Source organism: Triturus cristatus, chromosome 11 (assembly GCF_964204655.1).
Source record: "Triturus cristatus chromosome 11, aTriCri1.1, whole genome shotgun sequence".
NCBI lineage: Eukaryota > Metazoa > Chordata > Amphibia > Caudata > Salamandridae > Triturus > Triturus cristatus.
Genome location: NC_140594.1, coordinates 158,563,507 through 158,587,333, shown reverse-complemented (window position 1 = coordinate 158,587,333; position 23,827 = coordinate 158,563,507). Strand labels below are relative to the sequence as shown.

General features: G+C 43.4%; 1 protein-coding gene across 14 annotated transcripts in view; it reads right to left on the bottom strand.

The window, feature by feature from the left end:
* Window positions 1-23,827, bottom strand: part of CLIP1 (CAP-Gly domain containing linker protein 1) — a 712,474-nt gene that overhangs the window by 86,879 nt on the left and 601,768 nt on the right. For 11 of the 14 annotated variants that reach the window (XM_085636008.1, XM_085636017.1, XM_085636013.1 and 8 more), the window contains one exon: window positions 10,488-10,508. The exons of 2 other annotated variants lie outside the window; for them this stretch is intronic. In XM_085636008.1, coding sequence (XP_085492134.1) covers window positions 10,488-10,508 — 21 coding nt within the window. Of the gene's footprint in view, window positions 1-10,487; window positions 10,509-10,674; window positions 10,742-23,827 lie in introns of those variants that run through there. One more of the 14 variants, XM_085636016.1, reaches the window with a different exon arrangement.

The window sequence follows — 23,827 nt, the reverse complement described above, 5'->3', positions numbered from 1 at the left end:
TTGTTTGTCCGCAGCTTGTCTTTAGTACTCTTCTACTGGAGTGGATCTTATGGTTTGACATCATCCAAATGAGTTTTCTTTGGAGATGGGGTGTACTACAAGGCTTTCTGAGAGCAAATTCTTGCCTTGGGTTTTGAATTTTAGTTGGATACTGAAGATTGTGGAACGTCACCACCACCATTCCTAAGCACAGGTAAACTGGCAACATACGTCACTGCAGTATCGCCAGCTGATAAGAGTAAACAAGGTACCTCACGGTCTGAAGTGCCTGCTTTAGAAAAAGCAAGTCACAACGAACAACAGCCGAGCATGCTCAACATTTTATGGTCTTATGGTCTTAAAACACATAAGCACAGATCGTGTTGAGTGGTATCAATTACATTATGAATAGTCATTGTTCAAATTTTTTTCTATTTGCTTGGTGATGTATACGCCTATGCATGTGGCTCACAAATGATTGCTGGCCCGCTAGATCTGCTAGGTTAGATAGGGACAACGAGTTCCATATATGTTTGCTGTGGTTTATTACTGCAGTGGTCAGAGGGGGCAGTATCTTGCTGCAGTATTGTCATTCCTTACAAGATGAGACGGATAACGGATCATTAAGTAAGAGTTAGAGGTGTCAGATTTTTTTTACACAATACTACTTATTTTTAAAATACATCTATTACTATTTTGTAGTCTTGTATTAGGCAACAACATTGTTAAGGTTTTTACTTTGACCACAGCCCACATATCACTGAGCACAAGCCTTCCCAAGGAGGAGGTTGACACCGACAGAAGGTAAGGGAAAATGATAACTTAACAAAATCTTATGGAGATGCACAGCACACCACCTTTCTGGAAGCTAGAATTAATTTAATTTAAGTAAATTACTGGTGCAGAAAGAAAGAGAGCTAATATATCCAGCACATGAGAGACAATACTTAAATAAATGAATTTCAGCATGGATAACACAACTGCAAAAAAGTGATCTTCAAGCTTAGCATGGTATGGCAATCTGGAATCGATAGTAATAAGTGGAGAAACTGGGTTTCAATTTACTAGCTTTAAACCATAGTACAGATTTATTTTGTAAGTTTAAATCATCTTCTTCTAATCATGAGCTACTGAATTACTATTTTAAAACGTTGTGTTATGTGCCAATGATTCAATTTTTGCACCCTATTGCTATCTTACCTTAACCTGTAAACAAGTTTAATGTAAAGTACACTATTTAGACCAACAAACTACACAATTTATTTCAAATGTTAATTCAACTAACCACCCACAGCCAAGGGTGGCCCGCTGGCCAACATCGTCAGATCCCATGGTATCTATATAATTTCCTACACAGATGACGCCCAACTCATCCACTCACTAACCGACGACCCCACCACCACCAGAACCAACTTCCACAGATGCATGACAAATGTTGCTGACTGGATGAAGACCTGCCTGCAGCTGAACACAAACAAGATGGAAGTACTGATTTTTGGCAATAGCAACACATGGAACAACTCCTGGTGGCCATCAGACCTAGGACCCTCACCCACTCACTTCAACGACGCCAGAAACCTCAGAATCCTCATTGACAACAAGATACCTATGAAATCACAGATCAATGCTGTCTCCTCCGTCTGCTTCCTCACTCTGCGCATGCTATGTCAGGTCTTTAAGAGGCTACCCATACACACGAGACGCACAGTGACACAAGCCTTCATCACCAGCCAAATGCATTACGGCAATGCTCTCTACGTTGGAATCGTTGCACACCTCCTACAGAGGCTTCTGACCATGCAGAACGCTGCAGCCAGACTTATCCTCTGCCTTCCTCGATGAATCCACAACACACCCCACCTCAGGAAAACTCCACTGGCTCCCCGTACAGAAGAGATGCCAGTTCAAGCTGCAGACCCACACACTCAGGGCTCTACACAACCAACGACCTACCTACATTAACAACCATCTGAATGTCCACCAACCGTCGAGAAGACTATACTCCATCCACCTTTCACTTGCCCATACTCCCAGCATCTACCAAAGCAGAATTGGAGGATGCTCCCTCTCCCACATTGTAACAGCCTCCCCACGCACCTACGGACCATCACCTCACTTCTAAAATTCTGAATGGGCTTCAAGACCTGGCTGTTTGAGTAAGCCTCCGGGACCTGCAAGCGCTTGGATACCAAATCGGGTGATTAGCTGTGCTTTATAAATCCTGCTTGATTGATACCAGGATGTTTTAATGTTCTCAAATGTCCCATAGTTTTATTACAAGTCAGCATAATGCTTCTTTTACTAAAAATAAAAGAGACTAAAACACTGGTTATAAAGTACTCACTCGAGTAAAATACCTGTAAACAATTAATGTTTTTCAGTCTGTTGTGAATGACTTTATGGGAGTGGTGTAACAATCAGACTGTTGTAGCACAATCAGTAGGTGTTTACAACAATTTTAGTGACAGAGCACTAAACTAGCCAACAAGATCAAAGCCTTTAGAGTGACCATCCAGCCATGCTTAAATACATGCGTAAAGGACATATACGACTCTTGCCTCAGAAATCACAGCTATGCTAAATGTGTCCCTCCACAAGATAAAACTTCTGAAACAGGCAATTATACCCACACTCTGGAAAAAGCTAATGGCATGCTTTGAGTTATTAGTTGACTTTTGGTCATTTTCAAGTCCTTCTAGGCCATCTTACTGTGCAGACAACTACAGCAGTACGTGAAGCACACCTTCTGCACAATCATTAATCAGAGATTAGGTCTGTGAAAGGTACGAACACGATGTTATGTTATATTTATATGTAAAGTGCACTATCACCTGCGAGGATATCCTAGGTCTGAGCAGGTGTGTGTCTAACCCTGCCTATGGTAGGTTGGTTAACTGAAAAAACAGTTCTAAAGTTTCTTGCAGAATTCAAGGAGAGGAGTAGGCTCTGATGTGGAGTGGAAGGTCGTTCCACGATTTAGGAGCGATATAAGCGAACACCTGTTCTTCTGATGTTGTTCATTGTATGTGTGGGATGTGTGAAAGTTGGGGTCCTGCGGAGTGGAATTGCATGGTGGAATTTGATGTGACTGTTCAGGTAGGTGGGGCCTGAGTTGTGTGGTTCCATAAATGTGTGTCCGAGGAGATTTAATTGGGTGTGTTTGTGTACCAGGAGCCATTGTAGTTCCCTGAGGTGTGGTGTGATGTGAGTTCTGTTGGAGGGCTTGAGGTTGAGTCTGACTGCCGAGTTCTGGATGGTTTCTGTTCTTCTAGTAAAATGCTTGCTGATTAGCAGCATAGAGGGTCTTCCCATAGTCCAACGTTTTGGTGACTAGGTAAAGAGTCACAGTGTTTCTAGGGTTGCTTGGGAGCCATTTGAAGATCATCCTCTGCATCTTTAGGGTGTGGAAGCAGGGAGCAGTGATGGTGTTGACTTGTGTGGTCATGTCCAGTTTGTTGTTGAAGATTATTCAGAGGTTCTGGGTGTACTGTGGATCAGGGGTCGTCCAGCCACCAGTTGGAGTCCCATCATCAGGTGTTTTTGAGGATGATAACTATGTCTGTTTTATGTATGTTGAGACTGTGTCAAATGCTGCAGATGGATCCGTGAGAATGAGGACTTTAGTATCTCCTCTATCAAGGATCATGCAGGTGTTGTGTGTGGCAGCGATGAGTGCTGTCCCTTTTCTGTCATTGGGCTTGAATCAGGACAGTGTGGTGTTAAGAAACTGGTGGTTGATGAGGTGGTTGGTGAGGCATCGGTTGATTTGTTTCTCCAAGACCTTTGCGGGTTTGGTAGAAATGAGATGGGTCTGTAGTTAAAAAGCGTGGCTGGTTTCTTGAGCCGCGGCAGGACGTTGCCATGATTTCAGGTGTCCCGGTATGTGGATGCATCAATGGAGGAATTGAGGATGGGTATTAGCGCTTCGCTGATCAGTAGGAGTCCGTAATGAAGGCGTGGTGGGGGCATGGGTCAAATGAAGCCCCCAAGTGGATGCCTTCATGGTAGCAGTGATTTAAATGGTGGTGATGGCAGACCTCGAGGTCGGGGTTCTTTCATCAGCCGTGATTAGACTGGTGCAATGGTGATGGGGTCCAGCTGAGGATCGAAGTAGCTCTATATGGAGATGATTTTGTTACAGAAGATTTCTGAGAGCTTATTGCAAGGGTCTTGTCGAGGGGGTGATGTTGGTAAAGGAGGTTGGAGGCGCTGTAAAATCTTTGATGTTGGTGAAGATATCATTGGTGCTATTTAGAGCAGGAGTTGTTGCGCTCTGCAAGTGCCGTGTGCTTGGTGTTCCATATCTACTGGTCATATGTCTTAGGGCTTATTAGAAGATGTCTTTATCTGCGTTGTCTTGACTTGTTCTCCATATGTGCTCTAGCTCATTGCAGGGGTGTTAAGTCAGCCTGAGTTCCTCTGTGTACCAGCTGGCATGTGCTCAAGCTTTTGCCCTTGGGTTGCGCTGAAAGGGAGCAAGGGTGTCATCACATGGGGTAGTCCAGCTATTGAGAATTTTGATGGCTTCTACTAAGTTGCTGTTATGCTCGGGTCAGTGCTCAGAGAGGGCAGAAGCTCACTTCTCTTATGAGATTCTTTTCCAACTGTGGTAGGTGTTTCTGTGGTGGAAGGTTTGTAGTGGTGTGGGATGGGTATGGTGAAACTGACACGGGTGTGGTCTGCCTAGGTCACAGTTGCTGGTTTGTTGACTGTGATGTAACTGATAAAGGAGAAAATCGGGTCCAATAGGTGTGTGGGTGTTATCGGTAACTTGCTGGGAAGACTAAGGTTTCTGGGGTTGTTTAGAAGAGCAAAAGAGTTTGGGTCAGTGGGGTCTCTAGGTGAAGCTTTTGGCCTGCGTTAATGATGAAGGTGCTAGTGGTGATGATAAGGGGTGCAAATAAGTCTGTGATGCTGCTGACGAAATTGGTGCGGAGTCCTGGTGATCTGTATATGAGGGTTCCACCCAGGGAGAAGTTGGCTGTTATGTGTATCTTCAACGTGAGAATCTTGTAGCCGGTGGGGATGGATGAAATGCTGTCCAGTGACCAGGTTGGGTTTAGTCATGTTTCCGTGAGAAAGAACAGGTCTGGAGTGTGGTCATGCAGTGGGTCCCATATCTCAGTGGCATGTTTGGTTAACAAGCGGATGCAGAGTAGCATGCATGTTAGTGTGGTGTGTTGTGTTGTGTTGTTTGGATTGTGCGGGTTGCTGATTTGTGTGAGCGAGTGGGGTGCTAGATGCTGTTGCAGTGGAGTGGTGGGTGTAGGGTGTGAGAGAGTGCTTAAGAACTTACAGGAGGTAAATGTGAACAATAATTATGAATTCTAAAGATAACCAACTATTACAAGACTTCAGAGACCAAGGTGTTGAAACATACCTTTCTTATACCCATAAATCATCCATCATCATCTATCACAACTTCCTGGGGTCCTAGCACCACACATAGGCCATTACAAATGTAGTGGTTGCTCAGCGTGCTCCAAAACGTCAAATATCGAAGTATTTACACATGGCATCACTAAACAAACATTAAGAACCTTCCCCAACTGTAAAGTGTACAAAATGTGCTAGGGCACCACATGCCTAAGTGACTTGCTCTACGCAAGACAACCCAGAACTGATTACACAACACAAAAATATTGACATCACATGGATCATCACTGAGAAAGTTCCTCTGCAAGAGGAGGGGAGGCCTCATCTAGAAAGAACACAGACAAAACTGCAACTTAGACTCCGTAAACAAGAGATTTAAAATATGATAAATTGACAGGCCTGCGACTACTTTATAACACAAATTTGATTTCATCCTACTGCAACCACGCAGAGCGAGCATTCTCTCATATATCGATTACTGAGAGAAAAACATACAGATGACACAGACATGCTGCAAACAGCTACCCCTATTGCATAGACTGGCATGAGGGAATCATTAATAAAGAGATGAACTGCTGATGATCATGCATACCTTATATCATATATGCCTTAGTTTTCTCATGGATAACGCTTCCAAATAATTTCATACATGTATACATTTGAGTGTTTTAGATTGTGACCAAACAGTTGTACACTCATGTGTGAAACTATGACAGTTAATACATGTACCCATTGATAGATCAACTATGTACTATATGCAATGAAGAATTTACTCCATGTGCTAATTTTCTTGAAATGGTTTGTTCTTCTGATTCTGCTTTATCTAGTCTACGCCTAATCAGGCTGTATTAATCTTTTTACATTCCTGCAGACTGGCTAGTTGATTTGATAGCAATATCTTCTTCTTCTGATTCCAGCCTTAACTAATAATTGTTGTAAGAAATTAATTACATCCCTTCTTCTAGAATTCCAAGGAGTCTTCCCTGCATTTGACGTCATTTGTTAGTTTGTGTTAGATTTTCTTCCTATTTTTGTATTTGTGTCTCTCATTAAGACTGGGCTTATTATTTGAGTCAGTCTTCTGCTTGTTTTTCAGGCACTACATATTTCTTTTTGGTTAAGCATGTGTTTACAGCTGTCTCACTTGTGTACTTCTCTTCCCCCTTCAGCCGGACTCTACATACATACATACATACATAAATACATATGCACACACAGTGCTTCTCCCCTTCCCATTGTCTATTTCTTGCCCCATCCTCGATGTTGCTCCACCCGCACCATGTTATTATCCCCATCGGCTTTGTTAAAAAAAAAATTTTTAAAAAGGCTTTTGTGCTATTTTGTTTTGAAATTTACAGATTCAACTCATTTAGTAATTAAAAATTGTTTTTAAAGCACCAGCGTCAAAATTACATAGGGTCAAGGTGCATTTTTCTTTGGGTTCCATTTTAGTCATGCTGCACGGAATCTCTAAAAACCACTGGCAAAGACAAAAGACCCAAACGAGAGACCTACTGGCTTTGCCAATGCTATTCTGCCACTGTTCAGGCTCAGCTCGAGCACACTGATATTTCTTGTTGTGGTTTGCACACACATACGGATTATTATTTACAGAGGGCTTGCATATAATACCACCATGGTTAACTTGATGTATGTGCTGCTGACTGCAGATACTTTAAGTCCAAGGCCCATGTTTGTACAGTATGCATTTTCATTCTGTGGAAGAAGGTAAATGTTCTAGAGAAAAGAATCTTCGTCTGAGCATGTATAGCCTTTCAAAGTAATCTTTGCGAATCAAGCAAACATAAAGGGCACAATCTACACTAGGCTGTAAGGCATACAGTCTTAATGAGAGATTGCAACTTGAACAACAGGTCTTAAAGGGGAAAGAAGAGGTTATTACAACTTCTGTACTACATTCCCTGGAAAGTAACTGCAATTTGCACTTACTGGAGCCAGCTGCCTGTATAGAAAGACTAAACACAGGAGCAAGAATGACAGATATTTCCAAAACACAATATGAAAGTGAGAATGCTTCTTGCTGTGGTGGAAAACGATCCATACTGAAATTAAAATAATTGGGTAAGCAATGACAGCAACTCCTACAGATGTGCTAGTTCTCAGCAGAACGGTCCTGAAGAAACCCTCACTGGAAGTAGCAATCCAACAGGAATAATATTCCCTTAGATATGCGTTTCTTTCTCCTTTTTTCTGAGGTGTACAATTCTACAAATCTGATGAAATCTATCATATCCCATATCAGACTATGGATTTGGATATCATTTGGGTTGGTATTATTGAGGATGACACAAGTGCAGATAAGGATGGGAAAAAACATAGGAGTGGAGAGTAAGGTTACATGGGTCTGGCAACCATTTGTGATTTCAATCTCCTTCTAAACTAAAAGACCTTAGGGCTCTGCTTCAGGTCACAAGGAATATAATGCACTCCTACAAACTGGGATTATTTATGGCACTACTGCAAATTAAATGTACAAGGACTTGTGGGGGAAGAGAGGTGGTCAAATCACAAACTGGACAAAAAGATTAAGGGCCTGATAATGAGTTTGGTAGATGGGATACCTGGTCAAAAACTTGACGGATATTCCGTCGGTCATATTACAAGTTCCATAGGATATAATGGAATTGTAATTTGGTGGTCAGGATATCCGTCATGTTTGTGATGAGTAACCCTGTCTGCCAAACTCGTAACCAGGCCCTAAGTCACTAAGACAGAGGGGCCTAGAATGTCATGTCTTTAATTGTCACACCCAAGTGGAAGTGGCTACTGAAGAACAACCCTTAGGTAATGATGGTCTAAAGCAGACCATACTACGATTGTAAAGTGAAGGCTTTTAGAAAAGTAAAATACGTTGTCACCAAAGTGCAAAAAATGACGCACAAGCATCTGGAGGTTTGTAAACTGCTGTTTTGCTAGTCTCAAGCAAACTGAAGAAACCCTATAAATTTATTTTAGCATGCAAAACTGTTTAGTATCCTTAGCAGGTACTTTTCTAGTAGGGGTTTGCCACACATCGAGATCTTTTCATGTATGTTCTCCCAATCGATGGTTTTCGGGCAATTACTCAACTCTACATGCTATGAAGAGACCGTCGCTTCTTCATGTGCCAGTCTTCGGGATGGCACATTTACTGTGGTGTATGTATCCTGGAATCACCCACCGTGCTGTCATCCATGCCTCTTGTAGTGCCAAAATTTCTACTTATTCTTTAAAATAGTTTATCACCTCGTTGTCTCCCAAAGTTTTGGATATGCTGGTGACGTTCAATGATAATATTGTAGTTTGTGTTCCCAAGTCATGACAGGAGTTTCTCTCTTCTGGGATCTTTGCTAGTCAGTCTATCTGGGTGTTTGTTGTGCTTATGAGCTTAGTTGTTCTGGGTTGGAGAGTGGAGTTCCTTCATTTGAATGTACAGAAGAGATGTTTTCTTGGAAACTGTCATTGTGTTTTTCTTTGGCTGTCTCTTGCATAGCATTTCTGTTTGCTTTGATTTGCTGGACTTTGGGAGTATAATGAAGAAATTCAGGCACAGCTGAGGGATTTACTTAACTGCTGTATGAAGAGCCTGGTTTACAGGGTTTTACTTGGATGGTGTTATTTCCGATCTTTGCTGGTGTAAGCTAGTTTTGATTGTTAGATCACTAATATCAGGTAGTTTGTTTTTTAAGTTTGACTTAACTCCAGGGGCCAGTTTAAGGCTTAGTCCTATGTCCCCGCTGCTTCCAGCCTGAGATGAACCAATTATTATTCTAAATTCTGAAAAGGGTTAGTCAAGGGATCAGATTTTCATGTGTATACTATTAGGCTTGAGGTTCCTGTGGAGACAAAAATAGATTCATGACTGGTCTCTGGGGTGGTAGCATATCACTTGAGGTGGTGAAGGTCATCCATTTTCACAGTTTGTTAGTTAACCATTTACAGACTTTGGTTTTTAGAGAAAATCTTCCTTCACTTCAGCCAAGTCTATGAACCTTATGAAATATAAGGTTCCTTTCATCACTTTGCAAGAGAATACTACGAATGGTTTCCAGACAGATGAGATTCTTTGTTTCAAAAAGGCTGCAATCCCTTTGCCACTCACTGCTGCTTGTTAAACTTTCCAGGCAGTTTCGTGGCGAAGTTGTGGAATTATATTTATCATGCTATATAGTTTTGGCAATCTGTTGAAGGGATGTCACTTCTGACCGTAGACTTGCTGACTCATTATTTTTAACATATTTATCAATTCTGTGTAAGGACAGGTCTTGGAACTCTGTTCCTGATGGAAGAGTAAGATTTATAGCGCACTAGAGGTCGTTCAGAGTGATTTTTGGGGTGTTTCGTTGTGGTGTGGTGTGGTTTTTGGGATTCATTGATTTTCGTTTTGATTTACATTTTCTTGCTATGCCATTTGTTCTTTTTTCCTAGTTTGCTTCTCAAGTGCAGTTAGTTTGGGGAGCGATTGTTTAGTAGGGATGGTTTATTTTTTTACTGTACTAGCCTTGCTTCCTTTGTTATGGAGATTGTACTTAGGCCTCCACTTTGTTATTAAGTGTGCTTAGAGTAGAGAGAAAGACTAGTTTAGAAATTATTTTTATTTGTAAAGAAGATGAGAAAATACTGCAATGAATTCTGGGATGGTTGTTTCTTATGACTGACTACACTTTCCTGTCAGTAGTAAAATAGTGAAAGTGCATCAAAAAGTAAAACCATTATAAGACCACTGAGTTCAGCAGGCAGCTCAAGTGCTAAGTGTTTTTCAAGGAAAGTAAAACAAAGATTGACAATCAAACTAATAAATGCTGTGGTTAAATGCTACCAGCAGATCAGCAATAGTAGTTTTAGGATCTAATAAATAGGATCATGTTATGGAATTACCCACTGGTGAAACCATTAGCGAGTAAGGTTTGAAAGAACACAAAGCTGTAAAAGGTTTCGCATGCGAGGCAATTCACGTCTCTTTTTGGTATAAAAAGAAAAAGATTCAGACTCGCATGGAGACAATGTTCTGTTGATGTGCATTATTAAAATTATTCATTCCTAAACAAACTAGACTTCATTTGATGTGTTTTTCCATATTACCCAGATTCTTCACTTATCACAAAAGAGAGATTCAGTAATGAAGCAAGTACCTTAAAGTGCTACTTGGCAAGCTTTAAAAAATGCAAGATAACAAGAACCACGTTAGAACAATGAAATAGAAATGCAAAATACAATACGGAAGGGAACTGTATCAAAAGTTGTTTGTATTGAAAAAAAAGGAAACGTCTTGTGAAAACTACAAAACAAAAGCAGGACACTGAGGTAACATACGCAGCCAAAATATGTACAATGCTGTACTAACAAAAATAGTTATTTATTGTAACGTGGATAGACTTTTTTTAGTCTTACCATTAAAGACACACAGATATAGCAAAGGAAGCAAGAGTGGAAAGGGAAAGAAAGGGGTGAAATGAGCATTGATAAGCAGCGCAAGCTCAAAGACAGTCAGACAATTAGCATCCACAAGACTCAATGCATAAAAGCTGAAGGGAATAGCCCAGCTAGGCTGCTACTCTCAATATGTCACTTTCACCGTACTTGTCAATAGGTACTCTGGTTATTTGACATATTTAGGCAGAAGTCTTTAAAATGCCTTAATAAGATTTAATGTATATTTATTTTCAAGACTTTATACGTGTACAAATCATACAGAAATTTTAAAAAAAGCATCCTAAGATTTTTTTTAAACATTAGCAATTTTTAAATCCATCATGCGGTTGACTCTGCAGAAACAAGTATCGGATTAACAATGGGAATTAGTCACGCCTCATTGTTATGCCACAAAACAATTTTAATAGATTTCTTTTCTTTAAATATTTTGTGCATGCAAAAAGCCCAACGGGGTGAACATGGAGGCTGGAAACTGTCTTAAAAGTTTCAAAGTTCAGGAGACAGTATGACGCCCATCCATGAGTACCCTGTCCCTGTCTCTGTTAGTAGTTCCAGGAGATTACTCTTCATTTCACATACTGAAAGTTACCCACATGTACCTCTGCTGACAGCAGTTGAGTTGGAAAGGTTGAGGATGAGGGGTCTATATCAATAGAAGGATTGGGAGTACAGTAGTTGGTATAGGTGGAAATCACTTTGATACATCTTGCATCCAGCTCTCCTCTTTTCCCATTTGAGAGAGGAAGTTCTCATTCAGGGAACAGATTATGGCCAGTTTCACACCTAAACTAAAGTGGCAACGTACAAATCACCTGTATGTCATTATCTTATAGGAAGAATCAGATTTCGAATGGCATCCTGCAAACCACAGACTGTCAAAAAGGCATCGGAGATGTGAACATTTCATGGCAGACAGTCAGATTTGTTCAAACGTGGTCCTAAGACAGAAATGTGTAAAGAGCAAGAGAAAAACACAAATCTTTCTCCAAGATGGCTAAAAGCTTTTTCCAGCGAAACAAACATTCATCTGAGGAGCTAGCTGAGGCATAGCAAGTGCAGAGGAAAATGCTTGAAACAAAATGCTGTCAGGATAACATCTGCACACAGTAAGTGCACGAAACCACAATAGGAAAAAAAAGATAAAACCAACATACAGCACACAGTGCTGCTTAAAAACTAAATATGGTAAAAAAAAAATACATGGGTAACGTAAAGCACAACAGAAAAGCTCGTGAAAAATAGCCTGCAGCCATTGACTTCACAAACCTAAATTAGAGCTTCAAAACGTGGCACAAAATGAACCTAAAGAGAGATGTCATCATGGCTAAGTGGTATTAAGGCATAAAAAGTATTTATCCTGGTTTGAATATATAAGATGGTATATAATTCTTATTGTGAGCAAATTCATTGCACATGAAAAGTCAAAAATAGCTGTGGCAAATAGAACGTGTTACAGAAACAGGAAATGGAGAAAAGAAGTCCTCCAACTAATGGCGTGTCCATGGTTATCAGAAAACATGTTCTTCAGAGCCTGGAAAAATATCAGTGGTAAAAATCTGAGAAAGGACACAAAAGTAAAGTCCTCAGGTATCATTACAATTTTTTATTGCCATCTACCAAAAGCTTGACGTGAATGGCACCGTTCCGGAGAGGCTTAATTGGGGTTTGATGGACAAAGTTCTTCATCAAAGCGTATCTTGAGTACCATTGACTATATAATGCACTTGTAATAAGGCAGATGGCACATCACGTTTCTGACAGACTACCCTGACTGACAAAGCTCCACAGTGTTCCTCAGATGATTGTGAATTAGGAGATGAAAACTAAGGAACTAGCTGTCAGTGCACAGACCATGTATTCGTATACTATCACCTGTTCAGTGTATTGGTGAATATAATCACGGTGTATAAGATCATCCTAATAAATGTGCTATACTTAATTTACCTTGAGAAGGAAAGTGCCACAACACACGATGACGTAACCAAATGCCAAGTCTGCACTCTGAGTTTTCATTAGCGCATGTTACTTCCAACCCCTGAAGGGCGGGTTTGCTTGAAACTATATTAGAAAAGATTTTAGGCCTGACCCTATCCACATACTTTTCAGTATGCCTTAAATTTGTTAATTCCGTTATTTTCCTATTTAGTTTGGGAAAGCTGTGGCACCCCTTAAGGGTTGGGCCAATTCCTCCTCATATGTAATAATAGTAAAAGTGCTTGAAACTATGGTCATGCCAGGGGTCATTTGACTTCTTTTTTTTTCTGTTCCAGACGTTCTGTTGGATCACAGGTATGTCATAGTTTTATGTGCACTCACTTTGTTCTTCAACTGAGCGCGTGAAATTAAGCACCACACTTTTTGGAAATTAAAAGTAAGCACTGCAAATAAGCTGCTAAAAAACTGAATGGCAGGCAGGATGCACAAAAATAGTCAGTACAGGGGCGTGGCCAACCATCATGGCCGCGTGGACGTGTTTCGGATAGTCTCTGCTCCGTGCCTCGCAATCAAGGGCTCTACGGTAAGCCAAATGTCACCAGACACGTCTGCTACTTAGGCTTGGGGCTTGCGGTAGCAGGAGGACACCTTCTAGACCGAGATGGCCAGCTAGACGAGCGGCATCCCAGGAGAAATCCGGGTCGCAAAGAAGACTCCATGGAGCTGACAAGAAGGCGGACAACCCCGCCGCCGCGTGATTGGCCCGGACAGCTCGAGCCTTCTCTGATCGTTGGTCCTGGCGGGCACTCACTTCTGGACCTGCTGTATTGTCCAGCCTCTTAGTGGCAGCTGATCTAGAGGGGAACCGGACCTGGGATTTCTCTGGTCCTGAGCTCCATCTTCAGGGAGCTGCCCCATCCGGCGGGGCCACAGCAGAAAGAAGCCCTTTGCTGGCACCAAAAACCAGGTGGGAGCGTGCACACAACCTTTCGAGTATCGGGAGACCCTGGGATCCCCCCTCTAACTCATCACTGGGCCTTGTGAGTGGCGCAAAGGGGGGTAACTCATCAGAGTTACCTGAAGCTGCCTGACTTTCAGATGGCGGCTAGCGGGCCCACAACAAGCCGAGTTGCCCCTACATGTGGCTGATTCTGTGGATGGAGATGACCTGACCCGAGGGGTTCTGGCACTGAAGTGGCAGCGGAATGGAGGTTGCCCAGCCCTGAGATTGACTTCGACATATAATAGAAGGTGGAAGGGTGCCACAGTAGGGGTGCCTTGAATATTGTCACATCGATCTTATCAGATGGGTCTTTGAGTCCCTGTTGTTACAAGCTCCCCAGCTGATCATTTGCAGCTCCCCTGGTTCCAGATTGCGACGACCTAGCTGAGTGCCTCTGCTGACTGGGGGCGGCGCTGCACTGACCGAGGCCCCTGTCCCCATGCCACCGAAAAAGGCCTAGACCAACAGAATCTCCAGTTATTTTCCAACTGAGTCCCGGGCAGAGAGGGAGGTGGAAGCCCACACAGAAGGTATTATGACACTAACCAGCCAGCATCTTCCAGGTGAAAACAAGCGTCCAAGAGACAACATAACCAAATGCAGCTCTTTTAAATGGTAGGAACTTGTTCTACGGAAAGATGGAAACAGTCACTATCTCCTTTTGGGGGCTACGTGCTCGCTTTTCCAGGATGTAGCTCAAGCCACGTTGGCCCGCAGGCAGCAGTTCCGACCGGTCACAGTGGCGCTGAGGGAGTTCCAGATCAGAACAAATATAGATGGACCTACCCTTTTGGCATCACCTTCTCGTCCGGCAACAAACAATGTCACTTCACTGAGGTACAGGGAGCAGCGGCTTTGATCAGCTTAAAAAATGCCTCGAAATAGTTAGATTGGACCCAGTTATGATCTCTCCAGGGGCCATGGTCTTCAAGACATTTGCAACCCTTCCTCGTGTGCTATTCTCCCACCTTCCCTTGTCCGGATGCAGTGGGCCCCTCCGGCCTTCCCTTGCATGGGCCCCTGCCCGCTTCACACTCTCCTCAATACTCTATGTCACATGCAATAAGTACCATGGAATTTGTTAGGTGGAATTTCTTTTTGTTTATTTCATTGGCTCTCGCTTATACTGCATAGGTACATCGAGAGATATGAAGACTATGCGACGTATGCAATTTCATAGTGGGGAAGTTGTACCTGAATATATTAAGGGTAATGCTGAGAACTTGTGGGAAAGCTGTGTTTTGTCTTTAGCTATCTAACGGTCTTGGATTGAGGCAGAGCTTTGTTGAGCCCCATAAGTTGTCAGTTTTTGAAAAAACAATAAACAGATTTTGACAAAAAAAATTGTCAGCACTCTAAAGAAGTGCAGATGCATAAACCAGAACAAGGAACACACTACACGTCTACCAGAGTCCTTCAGAGCTGCCTTTCCAAAGAAAGGACCTTCATAGTCATTTTTTTTGTAAATATGTTTATTCATTTTAAAACAAAACAATCTGACATATACAGAATGTAGACTTCCTCAGACCACTTCTTGGCATTTAAGCAAGTCCAAAGTCTCTAGTAAGTTGCATAATCGTGGGCTGCAGCTGTATATACCGGTTCAAAGAATCAAAACACAATGTCGCACACCAGTGCTGGTATGACGAATTGTCACGAATATCAGTCCAAATGCGATAAAGACCACAATAATGATGACTGAGATACATATTTGAAAAAATAACCAACCAAAAATACCCCCCCACCCACATATTCACCCCCTCACCCTCTCCCCCGGCGTGGCACACAGGGCAGACGAATCTAAGAACAGCAGCAATTGGGCATAGCGCACCATTCTACTGCATAGAAATCATACATTACATTGGATAGCTGGAAAGGCCTATAGTAAAACAGTAAGTGACTGCAGGGACACCCGTTTCCCCCATGTGTGTGTTAATCAAGCAGGCATCGGTGCAGGTCGTTCAGATCGCTAGTGGCGGAGTCCACATCTGAGTCTATCACGGACGTCTTCAACAATAGTGTTAGCGCTTCCCAAGCCCTTGCAGCTTCTTAGGCTTTTTCGCTATGCACGCGGCCAGCCGCCTGTAGCCTAACAGCACCCTCGCACTATGCTCATCTGAGAAAGACTGCCCTCCACCTCCAGAAACTCGGACCCCGCTTAGATTTCCAGTGTGCTGCAATCTCACGCTTGGCTAACAGAAGGCTGTGGTCATGTTAAAATATTTGTTAATCTTAGCTGGAGTCAGGTACGCCCTATGGAAGATAAAAAATTGAACCAGCTGGAATTGAGCATTTCTAGTGCATTTCTATGGTCGTTCGATCAACTCAGCCCACACCGTCTCAGGGATCTCTCTGCCCAAGTCCTCCTCCCACTTCTGCTTCAGCTCCACCAGTGGAGTGTGTCTCTCGTGCGTCATCCGCCGATGTAAACACGTAACTGCCTTGATGGTTCCCACCGCCAGCGCTACATATTAGCAAACCATGGAGGTATGCGGTTTTGAAAGCCCCTCCCCCCAGTGCTTTTGAATGGCCGTTATTAGGGCCGAATGAAGCAGCTAGTCCCCACGAGGTAGATCGTGTCAATCCCTCAGTCTCGAACGGTAAACGGGCATTATCGTCATACAGATCTCCTAACGCTGTCAGGCCCAGGTCGCTCCACTGGTTGAGCGCCGACCAATTGCCCCCGTGTGGCAGTATCATGCACATGTTTATAGGGATCTCAGGGGCATAGGGGCACGCAATCTGTGCCCTTTTCTGGCTTCTGTTCTAGCATAATCGAAATGTTTTAAATTCAGTGTTTTGGGTCGCAACAGTTGTTGTAAGATAATGCAGGACAATATTTGTCTAGACACCCGCCCATCATCCCTCTCGTCCACTCCCCGGAATTCCAAAGCCACCGCTTGGGTAAGCCATTGCAATTGGGCCACCAGATAATAGGACTCAAAGTCCGGTACCGCCAGACCTCCCTACCCTGTCGGGCGCAATAGGGTCTTCAGGGCCACCCGCCGTCTGCCAGCCAGCCAAAGAAAGCCTGTGACCATCATTTGAAGTCGCTTAAAAATCGTCGCTGGGAGCCAGATGGGAAGGGCTCTAAAATAATACATGAGCCTAGGTAGTACTACCATCTTAAGCAGATTTGAAAAGAAACAAGGGGACCCAAAAGGTAATCAAGGACCTTGGGTAATTATGTTTTAAAGGAAACAGTGGTCCTTGGAGAGAGGGAAAATACACTGAGGATAAATATAGTGCAGAATCGAAACTATATTATATTATGGGATGTCCAGCCGGACAAACCTATTTATTTCTAGAATGTAAAAATAACAATTACAATGACATACTAATGGTGGGACACAGTCCTGTATCCTTTGGGGAAAAAACGAGACAATACATGTAAAACAATTACATACAAAGGGGCATTTCAGGCAAGACGTAATGAGCTTTGTTACAGATCCAATGTAAAAGCTTTTTGAGTAACAACTGTTGCACTTTTTTAACACACTGGCTTAATGTGCAAGTTGTTAACTTGGGTCGACGACGTTTCGATCCTGTCTAAAATACTAGGATCATCATCAGGACAAGAGTCTCGTTTTTTCCCCAAAGGATACAGGACTGTGTCCCACCATTAGTATGTCATTGTAATTGTTATTTTTACATTCTAGAAATAAATAGGTTTGTCCGGCTGGACATCCCATAATATAATATAGTTTCGATTCTGCACTATATTTATCCTCAGTGTATTTTCCCTCTCTCCAAGGACCACTGTTTCCTTTTAAACCATCTTAAGCAGGGCCACTCGGCCCGCCACAGACAGCGGCAACGTCCTCCAAAACTTTATGCTGCCCTGAAGTCCCCGGATAGCTCTACCCACATTGCCCTCCAGCAAATCTGTCTGTGTATGATAAATTTGGGTCCCCAGGTATGTCAAACAATTGTATTCCCAGTGCACACCATTAGAATTCAGAGGATCCTTCCCCAACGGGCCCGGATGAAACAGGCATGACTTAACCCAATTCACCTTAAGGCCCGCCACCAGCTCGGGATCTCGAAGCATGCGTTTAGCCCCGAGGAGGGCAGTTCCCGTGTCCGCCAAAAACATGAAAAGGTCATCAGCATAGAGCGCGATGTATTGGATACTACCATGTAGATCCAGACCCTCATATCGACGTCCCGTCCTGGTTTGGGCCGCTAAGGGCTTAATAGCCAAAGCAAATAACAGTGGGGATAGTGGGCATCCCTGTCGTGTCCCCCGGCTCACCGCACATGCGTCTGAGAAGGACCCTCATAGTCATGGTAATCTTGCTTTAAAAAAGAAATCCACTAACGATTAAAACATTTTTTGCCAAAGTTCAATTGCAATTTGAAAGGTAAAAAAGAAAATGTTAAAATGTAATCGAAACTGCAGTTGAGCCAATTTAGATACTTCTAGCCAATCTTGTGTGCGCTGGGTTGGAATGGGTGTCTTGTGTTAACTGCTATCTGACAAAGGGTAAGGACGCAGGTGACAGGCGATAAGAGTTGAAAAACGTTGCCTACGGGGACTACAGCAGACTTGTTGATTTGTGGAGTATTCAAAATGGTGGGACTGCATAGACAATGAACTAATGTTGATAAGGAAGACTCGAGCCCTTGTGAAATACGAGATTGAGATCCAAGAACCAAATCTGACAAGCCAAGGAAGAAACTACCAAAACCAGAGAGTGCTAGAAACCATCATCCATTGTTACAGAATTTTCGAACTAGTATGGATCACAGGCAGAGAAGAAAATACATATACAGCAACATCCCTACCAGTGAGTGTGTACAGCCTGCCTCCAAAGCTTAATCATTCCAATTTAATAGGAGCTTTGGTGCCTGGGGTTTCCACCTGCAAAAACATATTGTTTTTCTGCTCTTATTGTTCCCTACATTCATCCTTATTCTGTGCTTCTCTGCCGTAAACTAGGTACATGAATGCTGACTTAATTGCAAACTATTTGACACTAACTTTGTTTCTGATTATTTCCTGCTGAAATCATAACCGGATTTCAGTTTCAATTATCTCCTTTCATTTCTGTTTTGTTGAACTCATTGATCAACATGCTATGTCCATTTACATGGGTACTGATCATCAAATAGCAGCCTAATTAATATCTGTGAAGTTCGGTGGAATTCTCCAACTTATGAGCGTCCCTTGCAGACTATGGAGGGCACCAAACCCCTGCAGTAAAAATAATGTTGACTAAACGTTGGTTTAAAGGGTCCTGCAATATTCACATGGGTCATGGTGGCTGTCTCCAGAGAGTCTGCCTAAACTTACTTCAGTCCCAAGAGATGGAAAACAAGAAAGGTCAAGCCATGGTAGACAAGAGTACCAGAATCGCCATGGAAAACCAGGAATATAGTATTGTCTGCGTACACCAAGACAAATCAAAGAAATTACATTGAGGCCTACAACAATACACTTTTTGGAGATGGATGGATGTCTAAAGCTGCTCTCAAATGGTACCTTGCTCAAACTGTTTTACGGCACACTTAAGTGGATGCGAGAGCCCTTTTACATGTAACAATGGTAGAATGGGGTTTCTTTTTAATAACTATCCATTCATTTATTTTGACTGACTGGCTATAGAGACTGAATCTTGCAGTAGTCCCCGCCAACTGGATTCCAAAGAGATGCTTTCTCTTCATTGTTCACCAAAACAGTGCTGGTAGAAAGAATGGAAAGAGAGAACACTATTTGGATTGATGATTCGATAGTCAGAAAAGTAGATTTGTATTTCCCTTGTGAAGTCTGGCAGGAGGATGTGCATGCATGCACAAGGCCACAAATCAACCTCTAATGGCTTACTTTCAAATTATTTTGATTTAACATTCTCTCTTCAAGGAGAAGAGCAATTCTGTGTATTCCTGCTGCAGTTGATTTTAAGGTGAGTTTTCATATTACCTTCGTTTGTAAATAAAAGACAGTGATTCTAAAACGTTGAAAGTGTTATTCTCCAAGAGGGTTTGGAGACTATGATTAATAGCCTGGGCGATCTTCAAACCAGACATATAGAGAAGAACGTTTGGTCAGGTGATTTATATAACTGGAGACTCGAAAAAGAGCACCATTTAATGAGCTGGTCTACAGAGCCCACAAAAGACTTGAGATTTCTCAGACTCTAAAATAAATCCACTGGTTCCTGCTGTGTGCATGACATACAAGACCTGACAGTTGAGAGCAGCACCACACCTTGCCTGGTGGCCAAGATAAAGGCCTTTAGGAAATTCAAGAAAGAGATTATGTGGTGGCAAACATTCTCTGGCAATTCCATTACAGATCTCCTAGGACCTCTCTCCTCCAATTCCAAGAAAGATCTCAAGACCCATCTCTTCAAGAAATATTGTATTACAGTATGGACCTTAGTTGGCCTTTTGTCAGCCCTATGTAAAAATAACTTTATTTCTTAGTATCTCCCCCAGTTTCACACTCAGTTCCTCTTTTACACATATTTTATCAGATCTCCCATACCCTGCTTTTTAAGTTTCTAGCACATTCTACAAGAAGAATGGCAACCACATCATCCCTTTTGCAGAAGTCTTCTTAAAGGCGATATGTAAAGCAGCAACATGGAGATCCACATGTGTGCATGAAGAACAAGTTATTTACCTTTGGCAACCCCTTATCTGGTAAAGACACTATCTATTAGCAGATTCCTTACCTTAGCATTATCCCCAGGCGTCAGACTGAATATGGAAAATCTTGAAACAGTACCCCTGCGTGCTGGTCGATGGCATTGAACGGTTCTGTGTCGGTGTTGCAGGTGTTATCCACGCCAGATGTTGTGCGCGGTGCATGGGTATTCGCCACCCCAGCACGTTGACATCCGTTTCTTTTTGTGACTATTTCTGCACCAGAAACATGTAATCATGCCAGACAGATGATTTAACCAGTGTACAGATACTAAGGGCTTACAGGGACCTTTTTGGGTAGAAACACCAGTTTGAAGAACAACGAGGATTGGGGGGGGGGGTCGGTAAGGAATCTGCGGCTAGCTAGAGTCTCTACCATACAACGCGTTACAGAAGATAAGTAACATGTTCATCTGATGGAAACAAGCCGCACATGCCTTACCTTAGAATAGACACTAAAGCAATACCTTGCTGGAGGTGGGTCGGCGAACTGGGTCAGATTAAAAAGTCCTGGAGTACCGAACGGGAGAAGTTGAGTTTTGTAAAGGTGAGCAAAGGATGCCCACATGGCAGCCTCACAGCTATACAGGACAGAGACTTCGCGAGCTAATGCAGTAGACACACCTTTGGCTTGGGTGAAGTGAGCCCGCAAACCCTCAGTGGATTGCTTCCTGTCAAATGTGTTACAGATATTAATTCAGAGCACCATCCTTCTGGAGATGACCAGTTTCTGCACTGCCTTCCCTTTCTTTGTTCCAGCGAACCTTACAAAGAGTTGATTGTTCACCCTATGTTCTTTGCTAGATCTATATAGAAGGGCAGTGCCGTTTTAGGGTTCAGGCGGTGGAGTCGTTCTTCCTCCTGGGAGGGATGAGGTAGTTCAAAGAAAGTCAGCAATGTGATGTTTTTTCATGAAAGGGTGTCACAACCTTCAGTAGAAAATAAGCACAGGTTCAGAGAATCAGTTTGAACAGGAAAAAGCTGGTGTATGGAGGTGTACTGCTCGATTTTCCCGGCCCTATTGTGTTGATGGGTGATTAGGGTGACTTCAGTCTCTCTAACATTCAAGCCTAAGGGTTAGAGTAGTGAATGAAGTCTATTTTCTAGGCACTTCGACATGATCCTGTGTTCTTCCCCATAGATCAGGGCTTGCACACATATCCTAGGGGATAGATTCGTTAGTCTTAGGGATAGCCTGCCCTGTAGTGAGGGTATTTCATGGAGCCGTGCTGAATTCAGGCCTGGTAGGCCTCAAACGGGGGAGACTCCATCTTTCTTTCTGTTCCAGCAGCTTGAGATGCTTCTAGGTTAAAGGGGATGTTTTAGTTATGAGGTGTTATTCGCTTGGAGAGAACCGGTTCAGACCAGCCCTTATCGAAGGATTGTATTTTTCTTGATGCCGAAGACGCTACATCAGGCCGGCCGGCTGGGAAAGTGTCCTTGGCACGGGGAGGTACAAGAATTTGGTGGGCGGCAGGTTACGGGCTGGAATTTTCCATGAGAAAATGCACCTCTATATTAGTGAAAGTCTGAGGCAGATACTGGCACTTGCTTTTTAGTCCGTAGGCGGCACCTGGCCGTTAAGCAGTAAAGCTACTACTTATTCCAGGGAAGACAGATGACAAACTCGAAGGTGGAGAAAGAAAACCGAGAGATAGATATTCTTCTAACAGAATAGCCAAAGAAAAGAGAGTAGCCGATGAGGAAGAGGTCCCAGTGACTCGGAAGAGGAGAAGGGAGTAGATCCGTGACTGCGGAGGTGTGACTTCCAGGCGAAGCCGAGGCACAGCCGAGAAGGGAACCTAGATGACCATTGAGTGCAGGCTACATACGACCAAGGTGATGTCAACCCCTTTATTATTAGAGTGTACAACTTAATCTATCGCTTTTCTTTGCAGGTCATATGTAATATGTATTATGTTCTGTGAGTGTGTATGTAGTGACTAAATAAAGTATCCAGTTTGTAGTGAATCAACATGTACTGCGTGTTCTTGTATAAGAGGGTAGCCTATTCTTCTAGTCAGTTGTGACTTGATATGAACAGATGTTAATCCTGATCAGGTAAGTGGTAACTGAATAAGGGAGAAAGGAGCCCCTCGAACTGGGGAACAGGTTGTGCTCAACTAGCAGTCTTTGTGTGATCTGATACATAGTAACACTGGTTCCCTTGTTGTATGTCATGGTAATTATAGGATGAACTTGTGAAGGCTGCCGTCTGGGCAGGAAGTCCTGGGTCCGTTTGGGACCGCGAGGCTGAGGCTGCCGTCTGGGCAGGAAGTCCTGGGTCCGTTTGGGACCGCGAGGCTGAGGCTGCCGTCTGGGCAGGAAGTCCTGGGTCCGTTTGGGACCGCGAGGCTGAGGCTGCCGTCTGGGTAGGAAGTCCTGGGTCCGTTTGGGACCGCGAGGCTGAGGCTGCCGTCTGGGTAGGAAGTCCTGGGTCCGTTTGGGACCGCGAGGCTAAGGCTGCCGTCTGGGCAGGAAGTCCTGGGTCCGTTTGGGACCGCGAGGCTGAGGCTGCCCTCTGGGCAGGAAGTCCTGGGTCCGCTTGGGACCGCGAGGCTGAGGCTGCCGTCTGGGTAGGAAGTCCTGGGTCCGTTTGGGACCGCGAGGCTAAGGCTGCCGTCTGGGCAGGAAGTCCTGGGTCCGTTTGGGACCGCGAGGCTGAGGCTGCCGTCTGGGTAGGAAGTCCTGGGTCCGTTTGGGACCGCGAGGCTAAGGCTGCCGTCTGGGCAGGAAGTCCTGGGTCCATTTGGGACCGCGAGGCCGCCACTTGTATTATAAGAGGTCTTGATATATATATATATAGTAGGAATTCCCTGTCCTTAGGTGGTATATATGTATATATGTGGTTTCTTAGGTGAGGATAGGCCCTAGGGAGGGGGTAACGTTCTGGCTGGGTTAGAGAGGCTCTGTTGAGCGGGTTCTATCTGATCCGAAAACCCAAGCAGAACATTTGGCGTCACGAACCGTTTACGAAACCTGTGTGCGTTGTGATTGTCTTGTGTTTGCTTTCGGCGCGTGCGTGGTTTTGTTTGCATTTTATTTTTGTATACTTCTGTGTATAGTTTTTATTTTTCTTCTTTCTTTTTTTTTCTTCTTTTTTCTTTTCCGCGATGTTTTCTAGACGATCTAAATCTACTTTTAAGTTGCCCGTTGATATTCCCGGATGGGATTCAACGCCTTATGAAGCCTTGGCCCGTGAGTGGGCTGATTCTACTGGTTTGAGTGAGAATTGGAATTCTTCTTTGGAGCTGGCGGAGCCGGCTAATGTGATTACTTGTTTGCAGAAGGCACCCATATCGAAGGGTGAAGAGATTCCTATTTTGGGGCGCAGAGGTTGGATTGTTCTGTCTGCGTATCGAATTCTCCATGAGAGATTGTTGAAATTACAGATCTCTCTTAAAGATGTGGAAGCGCACTTTGTTGAGATTCAGAATTCCCATACTTTGT